This window comes from Nesoenas mayeri (genome assembly GCF_963082525.1).
Source record: "Nesoenas mayeri genome assembly, chromosome: 17".
NCBI lineage: Eukaryota > Metazoa > Chordata > Aves > Columbiformes > Columbidae > Nesoenas > Nesoenas mayeri.
This window is the reverse complement of record NC_137565.1, coordinates 10,755,566-10,769,645: the sequence shown is the minus strand read 5'-3', so window position 1 is coordinate 10,769,645 and position 14,080 is coordinate 10,755,566. Positions and strand designations below refer to the sequence as shown.

Sequence of the window (14,080 nt, the reverse complement as noted above, 5' to 3'; positions counted from 1 at the left end):
CAGCTTCAATTCTCATTCCTCTCCAGACTTTCTCTTTGCTTTTGCCATGTAAGTATTTGGTACTGAAGATAGTATGTTACGAGATGAACATAGAATCATAGAATAGTTTAGACTGGAAGGGACCTTTAAAGGTCATCTATTCCAACCCCCACATGGTGACAAGGTTGATGGCAAAACAAACTGATATTTTAAAGATACCTCTTAACTCCTAAATTATCAGAGCAGCAGAGAAATCACTCAAAAGCCTGAATATAATCTGATGCAACTTCCACAGCATTTTTACCCAAGCAGCCACAATAGCAGTTCATTAACAAAGTAGCTTTTAACTCCAAATGCATTTTGAATCATTAAGTCACTAGATCTATTAATTTGCAATGATTTACAAGCATATGAGCACCAAGTAGAGTATCTTGAAATTCCTGTTTGGCAAATTAATTTCCAACTGCTTAAATTCAACTTTCAGCATCACACAGAAGAAGATACCATGTACTTAACCTGAATGGTCGGATGCACCATTGAGACTATAGCCAACTGCTCCTATAAATAAAGATCTAACAGTAAAGAGATCTGGAAACACTTATTTTTGAGATGCGTTATGAGAAAGCACACAAAGCACTGAGGGCTTGAAGAACACTCGCTTTTACAAACAGTGAAAATCTTCAAAATGTAAGGTAAAATGGTTCCGTTTTCCAAAAAGGAGGTAAGGAATTCTACTTACAAAGTAAACTGCTCCAAAGCTTCCATGTCCAATTTCATGCAAACCCACAAATATTTCTTCAGGATCATCTTTGTAGAACAGGTCAGCTATTTCTGGGTCCTTTGGCACCCCTTTGCGCATGTTGAACACTATTATGAACCAGTTCGTGCTTTCAATTTCCAATCAATTTCTTCCTTCATCGACAAAGTAGTTTGTAGACAGCATTCAGCACCTGGTGAAAAGGTTCATCTTTAATCTGTTTCCATTACACACGTTTCTGTTCTCGCTTCTCTGACAACAAAATAAGAGGAAACGCTCTCAGGAGCAATAGACTGTAATATCATTTCCTTCAGCTAATTCTTTTTAATTATTAGTCCAATTTAGATATAGAGATTAAAATGCATTCAGAGTACAATAGCTCTTTATCTCATACAGGAAGCAAGTGCTGCAGTTACACTAAAGTCCACTTGAAGACACGAGTCCTGTTGCTATGCAAAACATCCTGTGATACAAGTTTGTTATTCTTCATGCTGGTCTCCTAATGTGTCACTTTTGAGACTATCACCATTGTTCCTCCTACTTTTCTCTGCTGTTTGTTTGCTTTGTTTCTCTACTCCCACTTGCCAGCTGGTAGCAAAGTTAGCTTTTATTCCACAAAAACACTTCACTGTCATATGATTTTTATTTATTTATTGAGTCAATGCTGCAAGACAGCTAGTGCTACTGGATTGTGATGGCTCCCAGGTCACAGAATTGCTTTGGAGAGCTCCTAAGACTCCATCGTGTAAGACAGATCTTTACCTCCTTACATCTTTCTTTAGCATAGGCATATAACTAGTCTGCATAAAACTTAGCTGTATTTAAATGAAGATTTCCAGTATTCATCTCCAAAACTGTATTTATTTAAAAAAGAAAGGTGAGAGAAACATTTGAAAGTTTCACATTTCCTATGAAAACATCCTGAAAAATCTGCAGTGGTTCCTTAGCCACTGGTGTGCAAAGCAATGACAGATGCCTCAACCCCACTGCTTTTGATTTCTGAAACCCAGCAGACGATCTGCAGGTGACTCAACTGGAGCAGTTTTCAACAACAGTCTGGAGCAAGGCTCAAAACTACTTCCAGATACATAGTTCAGCACCTCATTTATTGAGACCACATCTTCTCTATGCATGAAAGAAAAAGATTTCTGAAAACATACACTAAAATGTCCAGCCTACCTCGTGACATAAACCAGTGTAACATTTAAAGAGAGATCAGCTGAAATTTCACAATCGGGTTAAAAAAACCCCCACACATAAAAGGCTTCAGAAGGTTTCAGACTGCGAGAGCAATCCAGATGGAATGATGAAAGCAGAGCACAACTTTGGTCTGGTGCTGAGACAGCATCCTTGGCTCAGGATGGTACGTCATGGAGCAAAATGCACAAACTGCGGTTCGTCAGAGATGCACAAAATGTACCTGGGTAGCTGTGGCACAAAGCATGCTCTGTGGCTCAGATTCCTTTCAGCAGCATCGTCCTGTGCTCTTGTCCTCCCAGACTCTATGCGCTCTCTTATTCTGCAACGGAAAAGAAATGAGAGTATTTAGAAAAAGTATTCTAAGTTTTATACCTTATTCTAAAACAAAAACACTACATTTAGAAAAGACCACGGACTTATCAAGGCATCACTTGAAAATGCAGTTAAAAGGTGAGCTGGCTGTAAGTGCTAATGGTGTCTCTTTAGATGAAGATATTCCCCTTCCTTTGTCCTACAGCCCTTGGGCTTGTTATCACAGAATCCCAGAATGTCAGGGGTTGGAAGGGACCTGGAAAGCTCATCCAGTGCAATCCCTCTATGGAGCAGGAACACCCAGATGAGGTTACACAGGAAGGTGTCCAGGCGGGTTGGAATGTCTGCACAGAAGGAGACTCTACAACCCCCCTGGGCAGCCTGGGCCAGGCTCTGCCACCCTCACTGGGAACAAGTTTCTTCTTAAATTTAAGTGGAACCTCCTGTGTTCCAGTTTGTACCCATTGCCCCCTGTCCTATCACTGGTTGTCACTGAGAAGAGCCTGGCTCCATCCTCCTGACACTCACCCTTTACAAATTTATAGACATTAATGAGGTCACCCCTCAGTCTCCTCTTCTCCAAGCTAAAGAGACCCTATCATTCTAAGATAGGAAACCAGAAAAACAGCTTAAATGCCAAATTCTTTGACTTTTATAAAGACTCTTAAGCTTGCCAGGATAGGAAAAACATGGAAGCTTGCACTCAGACTACCTTTTTCAGATTGCCTATGAAAAGGACAAAGCTCCCAATGCTGAGTCTATTATTTAGCTCCGTCTGTTGTACCTGATGCCACACAAGACTTGAAAGTCCTAGATATGAATAAGTCAAACGCTGCTGGATTCCACAGGGGAGAGAATGAGCAATGGAAGGATGAAAAAGGAGGGCAAGCACTCAGCCCCATCAGCTGAAATCAGATGTAGATTGCTCAAGAGCCAGGGATGCAGCTGCCTGCATCAATACCCTGAACAGCCAGAGCCGTCCCCTCCGTGGGGACACACACCCCGAACAGCCAGAGCCGTCCCCTCTGCGGGGACACACACCCCAAAGAGCCAGAACCGTCCCCTTCGTGGGGTCGCACACCCCAAACAGCCAGAGCCGTCCCCTCTGTGGAGACACACACTCCAAACAGCCAGAGCCGTCCCCTCTGTGGGGTCGCACACCCCAAACAGCCAGAGCCGTCCCCTCCGTGGGGTCACATACCCCCAGAGCTCAGCATTAGCTTGTCCTCATGGAAGAGATTATCGCAGAACTGCATCCACAGTAGAAACGCTTCCAAGTAAAGCACACTACGATAGTTTTATTGCCCAAATCTGATTTAATATCCACCTGGCTTAATGAGAAAGAAGATAACTCACCTTCTCATTTATTAGGAAAAAAATATATGAGCAGAAATCTTCCTGCTAGTAGCTAACATTACCAAAAAAATTGTATTTTTGTCTGTTTTCAACACATCGCAATACTATTGAGTTATTAACAAGCTACTTGAAGAGTTCCAGAAAAAGGTTCTGTAATGTTTAGTTAAAAAAAAAAAAAATCAAGTATAAATAAATGACAAAGCCAGATGAATGAAATGATTATTCATTCTCAGCTGATTGGCCTCGCCCAGAGGTGCTATATTTACTACATGCCTGCAGACAGGGGCAAAGAATGCAGTATTTCAGGTCTGGCATTCTTCAGCCAAGTGAAAAATCCATTTGGCTTTAGAACAATAAAAACAAACCAATGAAGAAAACAATTTATCCATCTCTAGTCAAATGAACTTCTCTGCCATAAACAAAGTCTGTGCAACTCCAATATGCAAGGATAAATTACTATTTAAAATGGGAAACTAAACATCAAGACTTAAAAGTTAAGCTCTAAGTAATAATGTCATTCCCCAATTAAGTCAGACGTAGTGAGACTGTATGATAAGTAAATCTTTTCAGGGGGACTATTACTTTCCAGTAATGATTATCAGAAAACCTTAGGATGGAAAGCGTATCCAGAGTAATTCGAGTCCTGTTGATCTGAACATGATCACTGACTGCTCCATACAATCCCAATTTAAGCAAGTTATTGCAGTTACCAAACCACTCCATTAACACATGAAGAAACAATTTCTACTAGCAGCCCGATTTCTACTCCTCATCCTTCAAAAAGCATAGCTAGAGCAGCATTTGAGACTCCACGTGTTCTGAAGACCTCAAATGAAACCAGCATTAATCACACCGGTGGTGACTTAGAGAAATGACAAGTGACTCAAGATTTTCAGAGTCTGTGAGACCAGCATTTTGTTCCGAAAAGGCCACTTGGAGGTCCTTCAAAACTGTCTACATGGAAATTAAAACTCTCAATCAACAGTTACCAATGAAAATCCCTCCCCTGGAGGACAAACTGCTTGTGCCCCGTTTCTGAAATTCTGTAAAGTGCTAGAAAGATACAGAGAATTCTTGAGAGTAAATTCAGCATCAGAAATACTACTAAGAAAAATATTTGAGGGATTCTCTAAGAAAAAAATTCTCTAATGAAAATTACAGAACACAGGATGAAAACCAGAAAGAAAATTGGTGATTTTTAAAGGCCTACAACTATTCCACGTACAAGTGGGAAACGAGTGTTACGCTGGACATATCTATATGGCAATGTCTGCTTCCCAGTAATGTCACAAGCAGAAAAAAGCAAACCCAGTAGTTATTTTAAAATGCAGTTCTTTATGGGGAATGCGCCAGGCAGCCTGTGACCTGCCAAGCACTGAAGTGCCCAAAGCGAGTGAAATGTTGAAGAACTGCCCTGAAAACTACAAGTGCAGGATGATCCTGAGCTCAAACCAATCAAGCAATTTGCTGAAAAGCAGTTTGCTGTGCTACTCCTCGCCTCTCCCACCCTTCAAACTCCACAACTCAGGAACACAAACCCCCCAACGTGAGCCCCTCTCGATATAGTGAGTAGTTACTGCTGTAGTTCTGCCCACTGCCATAGTGTTTCAAGGATTCTTTGCTTCTCGCTTACACTAAACAGCACAATAACCTGGTGCTTTTAGTGGCTAGGGTGAGACGACAGCAGGTCTCAGCGTGGAGTTTCATCAGAAAATGGTGCTATAGAGAATATGGGAGCAGGAGGAACAATAAACTAGTGACACATCCTGCAGCCTGCGCAGAGAGCAGACTCTGGATAATGCTCTAACAAGTCTCACTGCTATAGCAAACAAGTGGTTTTTTCCTCCCAACAGTTTAAAGAAAAGCGAGTTTCCTCAATCACAAGCAACCCTCACATTTGAAAAGCTTACATTGCTGCTTTTGCTATGTATGTTCACACAAAAATTCTCTTGCTACCAACTCTGACCTCCAGGTGCTATATTAATAGCAACAGAAAAGACCTTGACCTGAATATAAAGGAAACAACAAAACATAACTGGAAAGGACTTGAAGAAAAGCTAAACTACCCACATTTCCAAATATTTACTGAGCTAAAACTACATCCATGTATAAGAAGACAGTTATACTTGAGAACTCCAATTCTGTAGCTGCTCACAGGGTGTCTTCAGAGAGCGTGGTATTGAAGAGTTAAGATATTGACTTGTTTCTTCGTGGAGTTCTCTAAACAACCGGCCCAGCATCCCTGGCTCACAGCACATTCCACACCCGACGCACCGTTTCCACACCCTACAAGCATCAAAATTTCAACGCTGCAATAAAGTGCAAGCGTGCAGCTTGTAAAACACAGTCTGAACTGTGTCTCACAACACTACAGTCCCTTTCAAACGTGTACAGGAATATATAAAATTAATTTTAGTTCTTAACTACACCATGGTGCTTCCCAAAAGATGGACAAAGTTTTCCACTCCAAGCAGAAAAACAAACTACAGGAAACAGGGTGGAACAGCAGCAGATTCCACTCAGAGGAGGAGCAACGGGACATGGCTCATACGTTCATTTTTAGATTAATATTTTGGGGGGAATCATTTTATACCAGAATTCTTTTTCCAAGAGTCGCCTTTCTTCACTTCAGTCTCTACAAAATCTCAAAAAAATCTGGAAGACAAGATTAAAAAGGAAGTTATCAGATAAATTCAGCTGATAAAAACCATCTTCAGTAAGAAGCCTTTTGAGCTCCAAGCAGGGACATGTGCACCTTCCACTGCAGTCCTCGTACATAAACTTATATTGTTTTGTTTGTTTTTTGTTTGGTTTTGGTTTGGTTTTAAGATGTAGGAGCTTTTTTCCTTCTCTTTAATGGCTACATGTGTTTAGCTAGCAAGCCATACACAAACACTTCAGTGCCTTTGCAGCAGATTCCCTCCCATGCAGACCACGATCCAGGACACACAGCCCATTACTTTGCAGCAGCAGGCACTTTGACTTTTTGAGAAAGACTCCTGAACCTCCATAGTTGGAGTTTTTCGCTGTCATTTCTTTGATTGTTAAGAATTACTTTTCCAGCTAACACTATGTAACTGCAGGCAACGTGTGTGTTTTTTCCTAGCGTATTAGCACTTAGTTTATTTTAATGCTTAAAACAGTCCGACACACATATCTGGTGTATCAATTCAAGCTACCAGCTAGTTTGCTGGCGATGTAACCAGAACATAAGCACAAAAGGTGCTCAGTGATAGTCAGTAGCTGGGACTCACATACCAGTTCCTCAAACACCACTTTTTTTGCTCTGCTTTTCAAAGAAATAACTTCCCAGAACATTCACATAATCACACACACCATTTCTATTAACATTTGTGAACACTTGGATGCAATCACAGCTCTTCACTACCTACAGCTTCTAAAAAGAACTGCAAGAAGTTTTCTTTGCCAAGGATTCTGCTCCGTGATCCACTCCAGACGTCATCCCAACACACACGCCTTGACTCAGCATCCTCCAGCGCTCACCCGGGCGTTGGGGCATCGAGTTAACGAGATTACTCACACTAACAAACCCCTCTGAATCAGAACTTTCCTAAGCTGATCACCGCACAGTGCCCCTGGGATATGAAATTAAACCAATAACTTTCAGGTCTCATTGCAGAGACATGCTTTCATCAAAGCAACTTCTTTTCCCCGATTAAGAGCAGTAGTTTTAAGGAAACATTGTTCCATTTGCAACTCCTCTATAACTAGTATTTATATGCCACAGATAAGACAAACTTATTTTCAAAACATTAAAACATAAACCGATGGGCTTAAGGTCAAGAAACAAGCAATTAATTTTAGTTGTAGGGAACATTTCACCAAGTATGAAGCCAAGCGACACGCGGCCTTCCAGAGGACACAGCGCCAGCCACGTTCACTGGAAATGCCCCTGGCAAAGACACACCAGCTACTGGTTTGGGGATATTATAAGACATGACAGAATGCAAATGCATCAAGAAATATTTATATGTTGTCTTTCTTCTCGCTTTCCAAGATCTTATGGCTGACATATGAAGTTTCAGTCATCGCAGAATGATGATGAGGCACTGAAGGGAGGACCGAGTGGCACCTACTGCACCGATCTATGCTGACCCAAGGCCAGACAGGAACTATAATCCACCAAAAAAAGGTTTGATTTATATTCTTGTTTATGAACATCTTCAGGAAAAGCATGATATACAAGGTAAAAATTATTTTTAAGAAATATAGAGGATTAGCATAACATTACTCTGCTTTGTGCTGTGGAGATACTCTGGGATAATCCCAATGACATAATTGCGAGGAAACTGTGAAGGAGTAAAACTCAGGTGATCAGCCCAACCGGGAGAGTCATCAAACAGAGCAAACAGAGCTGGTATCTCCCAAGTCTTGTCTCAAGTGGCATTTTAAGAATTAACTGGAATAAAAGGTACAATAGAGTTTCTTAGTACCTGGACAATTGTCTCTCTCAGGCATGAAGGCAAGTTCTTTACAGTCTGTTTTGGTAAATATGTATAATTGTGGTTACCTAAGATCATGAGGTAGAATATTTGAAAAACAAAACAAAAAACAAACCTTTAAAATCTATGACAAATTAAAAATAAAGGAAAAAACCTCTATAACCAAATGAAAAGTTTGGGCTTTATTTAAAAGGTCCAACAGCATCCTTCTTCACCATAGGTGTGCAATGAAAAAGCAAAACTTCACAGCAAGAGACACGGGGTGATGCTGCCCAATAATTTTCCAGTTAAATTTAGAAAGATGCAATGAAAATATTTATGCCCTCATTTTAAGGGTCATTAACACTATTACATTTCTTCAACAAGAACCTGTATTTTATCATAAAATCTAGAGTGAATTATAAAAGTCCTCTTGCTCTGAGCATTTAACGGTATTTCACCACGGCACTCTTGAAATAATTCAACAGTACATCTGGAAGGGAGGGAAGACACATGAATCATTTTAAAAGCTAAATGTACATAAGCTCAAATAGCATCCTACAGAGAAATACAAATTTCATCAGATCTTCTCATCAAAACATATCTAAAACATCACATATGGGTCATGAAAGTGAGGAAATTGCCTCCCTATTTTCATCGCATTTTTTCTGTAGCATTTTTATCAGGCTCCTCATTAATGATGTTGCTTAAAAGACAGTGAACTCTAGACAATTATAAATTCATGAGTATTCTGTTGTGTGCTAGTCAGAGGCAAAAGTAAGTCATCGAATTTGTTTCTGAAAGCCTGAAGAGACACCAGCACACTCAGAGTTTCCTACCTATTAACGTAATGGCTTCCAAAGAGCTGTATCCATTTTGTGGTTTAAAGCTATTTTTAGATCTTTTTGAAGAGTTTATATTTTGACCATCAGCTAATCAAACAAAAAACCCCAGCAAGCAGATAAACCTATTCCCACAGCCCTGCAGAGCTGACCTGCTCCTACTCACCCGCATTTCAATTCCAAACTGCAGCACTGACACCACTGGCCCCGAATCATGGACACCAGACACATCTCCCTGTCACCACATCATTTCAACAGTAAATGTACAACGAGGCTGTAAACATATCCCCATCTACATTCCAAGCTCAGCTTTTCAGAAATCTAAGAAGCAACTGTTATATTAACTCTGATCACTAAAATCTCTATGAGTTTTAAAATCAGTTTTCATTTGGTTAGCTTAGATGGTATGGCTTTGATTTGCCCCTTAGAGTGAGCTACAAACTGCAGAGGACAGTTAGATTTAACTGTATAATTATGCCACTGAACAGTAACCTGGTGCTACCCAAGGAAAAGGTGTGTTTTAGTGGAGGGATGTGTATGTATTTACATATTTAAAGCCTGTGATATCTGAGGCAAAAAGACAATGAGATCCTTGAATGCAATAGTGTGCTAGTGGAGCTATGTAGCTTTTGTCATAACACTAGCTGACTTTGAAAAAGTACGTTTCTATTTTAAAAACTGTTTATTCTCCTTTTGTGAGAAAGTGTAACTCAGATACTTATTTTCTGGAAGCTGTACCACAGTAAAACTGGCCAAAAAGAGCAATGCAGTACAACAAAAAGTACAAAAAGTAAGAAAACAGATGGAGACCGCACTCTTGGGTTGGGAAAAGAAAGACATTCTCTGGTCATAGAGGGCTATAGTACCTTCCACAACAAAACAAATTGTGATTTTTTTTTTCCTCTTCTGTTTGATGAGACAAGTGTGAAGTATGTGTGAAGTTCTTCATGATTCTAAGAAAAATCCAGATCTTCATTACAAGCTTATCAGTAATAATACCCCCCAACCTCTGAATTTCTGCAGAGCAGCATAAGGAGTTGTCCCCTCCAGTGATAAGATTTAGAGAGAAAGGTTTCTGAATCCTGACCTGGTGCTGCCGCTGGTTCAGAACAAAAAAAAACACAGAGAAAACCACAGCATCCCAAGGTATTTCCCCCAAGATGTCCCATCCTGCCTGGGTCACACATCCCCGTTGCACCCCCTTTCTCTGCCCCATGAATCTCTCTCCACCACATGCTTCTCCTTTTATAGATCCCCTTCCTTCCTTCCTGCCTCCTCTGTGCCAGGCACAGATAACACTTTAGGAAACAGCCCTTTGACTCCTTGGGCTTATCAGTCGGGCTCGGTCCGCCCCCAGTGACTCTGACCCAACACATCCAGCTCTCTTCCTGACCTATTTACAGGCATGACCACAACCATTAACATACAGCACAGGAATATTTTCTATGCTCATATCATTAAAAATAGCTACATCTGTTTCATTTAGATGCTCAAAATCTGATTCAGGATTAAACATGAAAAAGCTTATTTTGAAAAATCCACAAAAATTCAATTTAATTTGGGATACTATTACTAATAGAAGACAACCTAGCATGCACCAGCCAAGACAGAATCAGTCACTAATATCACACAATTTACCCACTGGCTTTCTAAGCTTATTATTTTCTGGCATATGGATTTTTTTTTTTTTTATCACTAGCAATAAGACACACTCAGAAGTCTAATGGATATCTAATGCTCAAAACTCCATTATTATAACCTAATTATCCTGAGCAAGAAAAGAGTGTTTATCCTCTATAAAAAGAGCATGGGCTGGCTGAAAATCTGGAAAGAAAAGAAGATAGTGTGCTGCTTTTATTCAACAGCCAGAAAGAACTGAAGGTTTGCTCTATCAGCCATCACATGTGCTTCTGAGACGGCCCTCTTGTGGAAACCTCTTCTTCAGGATCATTTTAACATCCTTATGACAATCAGAGGAATTATTTACATGTAGCAGCTATCACAGAATCATGGAAGTACCAAACATATTTTAATGTGGCACAATACAGCAAACCACCCAAAAACACCACCACGCACCACGAGAGCATGCAGCCCTGCACAGTGCGCTGATAATATGGTCCAACAGGCTGTTTTACAAACAGAGGTGTTTTACACAACAATTTCCCAGGCAGCCGCACTGAAGGCAGCGGTTACTCCGATGCCAAGGCAGGGATAAGGACCCACAGGACAGGAGACATCAGGGAAAACCACATGGAAAGGGTGTTTTCTTTTTCCTGTCGTTTCCCGGAACCCTCTCAGAGTGCCCGTGTACTTTGTCCCTCAGAGGTTTTCAGGCCAGCACTGTCCACACTTTACGAAACACAGAAGCTGATAAACTGAGAAACAAAACCTGCTCAAGGTCATTCAAAGAATACAGCAACTATGACTAAAACAGAGGTTTCCAAATTAGAAAGAGCTGGGGTGGCAACCTCACTGAATAGTCACCTGCTGTATTTTAAAATCATCTTCTTGCTGCTTTACCTATCACATGCATTGACATGGGAAGTTGGTTTTCTGGCCAACTGAACATTCATAAAATAAATAATCCAAGATCTTCTAAAGATCTGAATAAAAGCAAGTAAATGTATGAAATTTATAAATATATGCAGCCTTTCCAAGGTATTAGTTCCTCAACAGTACAAGCAGCAGTGATTTCCCCATCGCCGAGTACTCTCCAAGTCAGGCGAATGCTGCTCAAGAAACTCCTTCATCCTGCAAACGCTCTCTCAGATACTCTCTAATGGGGTTTGCACTGCACTGACCTCTTGGGAAAGGACTGCACACAAAATAAAAAGCTTTACTGCTTACCTAAGTCCTCTCCTACCACACAAGGTTACAAACTAATCATTAAGCAATAAAAGTAATCATGCTTGGTTATAGAAACTGAAAAATAAAGTATTTTATCAGGTGTTGACTCCTCTTCCTGCGCCATGCCTGCATCCTCCTGCGGCACTGCGGGCTGAACCAGCACTACCAGCTAAACCCCGGGTACCTCTCTGCGCTACTGCTGGACGGGTTTTCCCCTGCTAAGTTTGTTCTGTGGCTGTTCAGCTCTCCAGGGGCTTTTTCGTAGCTTTTTCTATTTTAGGAACAAATATCCAGGCACTTGTTTCTTCCATCTTCTCACAAGTTCACTTAAGGAAAAGTGCAGATACTGCAGTTATCTTACACCTTGGTTTGGGCAATTATAGAGAGCTGGGGCACAAGTATTACTAACGCACTTGGAGGGACATTTATATTAGGGTCACAAATTCATTTTCATATCTCTCCTGGCACCTACATCCGCTCTTTTCTGAATGTAGTTCAACACAGGAAAAACATACATTCCATTTTAAAATTGTCTCAAAGGTAACACTGAAGTCAGAAATCCTGCATTCCCCAACTCAGTGAGCAGGTTGTCAAGACAAAGAAAACCCACAGTGATTTGGGTTTTTTCTTTTTTTTTTCTTTTTTGAATTAGAACTGCAGTCATGAAGGATCACCATACAGTTTTAAATGACATTAAATTTCATTTTAAATAATTTAGGCTTAAATTTCATTTTTCCACTTGAAATTCAAAATGCAAGTTCCAGCGCAGTGTCCTTATGTACAGGCATATCCTCAGATGAGTTTTAAAGTACTAAAATTTAATATTTCAGAATGTTAAACCCAGAGAGAAAAAAATTATCAGTAAACAAAACCTACTTGATGTCTTCAAGAAAACAAGAGAGAAACAAGGGTAAAATACAGGGTGGGACTAGTCTTCTCACAGGCAAAGAAAGTAGATTTGGTCTCCCAGGACCTAGTGGGTCCTTTTAGGAAAAGGGGAAGGTAGATCACCATGGCAACAGAGTATTTCATGAGATACTTTAGTCGTGCAATATGCTGTGCTGTGAACATAATAGATAAGGCGAGAAGCAGTCCTCTTCCAACCAAATAGGAAAGCTTTTAGCAAAAACATGGAGTGCACTTCTGTCTGCTGTAATTTCCAATAACGACAAACTGATGCTGCAAAATACACTGTGGATATTGGTAACAAAAATTCTTAGCAAAGCTTCAATTAAAGACTCTGGTCACTGGGCTACCTGATCAAAACATTTAAAGACTTACAATCAATGAAACAAAGCTAATATGAGGGGAGGGTCAAACTTCTTAGCTACTGACCCAGCTTCTGTGCAAAGTACCTAAATCACACCAGATTATTGCACATGTGTAAAAATAGAAAAGGTGACAGAATTTGGGAGGGTGGCTGCAGGGACAAGGGGGCTCTCGGTCCAGGTGTCTTCTGTGGGTGGCAGAGGTGGACACTGCCACTGGCATTTGGGGGCAGCAGGGGACAAGAGAAATTCAGATCAGAGATATCACTAAAACAAGAAAACATAACAAAAAGGATATCGCAGAAAATGCAAAACCACCACAGCCTAAAGAATAATTTAGAAATAACTCTATTTCTCTATGAGCAGCAACCAAGGAACTGGCAGCTGATGTTGGAATGTGTGTGTTCGATCACTGAGAAGCAACAAAATCCAGGCTTAGTGGTAAATACTGCATAGGAAGAGACCGTTGTTAAACATGATTGAGTTTTATTTTTGCTCTATCGATAATTTACTATTTTGAATCATCACCAAGACAGCCCTTTAGTTGTCTGCTATTTTTGAGAAGGCATCTCAAGTAATGACATAGATTTGTAAATATTAAATTGAACACCACCAAATAGGTTTCAGTCACTTATCTCATAGATAACATTCATTCAGAGCAGAGGTGATGAAATCATTATGTTAAAAACAAGCACAGCCATGTCCACCTTGAGTGAAGTCAGAAGCAGATCAGTGGCTGATGAAATGCACTCGTTACAAAAGTAGGGTAGCATACAGTAGTAATAATATTTTCAGCTACTTGCACACGCTGCTGAATTTTAAATTAATTGTAACCACACAGGAAAAAGACTCGAGGGTTGCTGTAGAGAGCTCTCTGAAAACATCTGTTCAGTGCACAGAGACAGGCAAAAAGGCAAATCGAGTGTTGAGATGCAGAAATACGATGAGAGAATGCCATGCCAAAAGTACTAGTGTCACCATAGAAATTACAGGATCAAAGATACCATATTACTCAAACACGATTACTCTCCTCAGATATATGAAAAATGCAGAAGAAATAAAAGCATTAGATGTAGG

The 14,080-nt window shown here is 40.4% G+C and overlaps 1 protein-coding gene across 4 annotated transcripts in view; it reads right to left on the bottom strand.

Annotated features, from left to right (window-relative positions):
* The window catches only part of TAOK3 (TAO kinase 3), an 81,920-nt gene that overhangs the window by 43,686 nt on the left and 24,154 nt on the right, over window positions 1–14,080 (bottom strand). For 3 of the 4 annotated variants that reach the window (XM_080354976.1, XM_080354973.1, XM_080354975.1), the window contains 2 exons: window positions 2,157–2,255; window positions 719–929 (listed from right to left, as the gene is read on the bottom strand). In XM_080354976.1, coding sequence (XP_080211102.1) covers window positions 719–838 — 120 coding nt within the window. In that variant the 5' untranslated portion in view covers window positions 839–929; window positions 2,157–2,255. Of the gene's footprint in view, window positions 1–718; window positions 930–2,156; window positions 2,256–6,197; window positions 6,260–14,080 lie in introns of all 4 variants that reach the window. The other variant, XM_080354974.1, reaches the window with a different exon arrangement.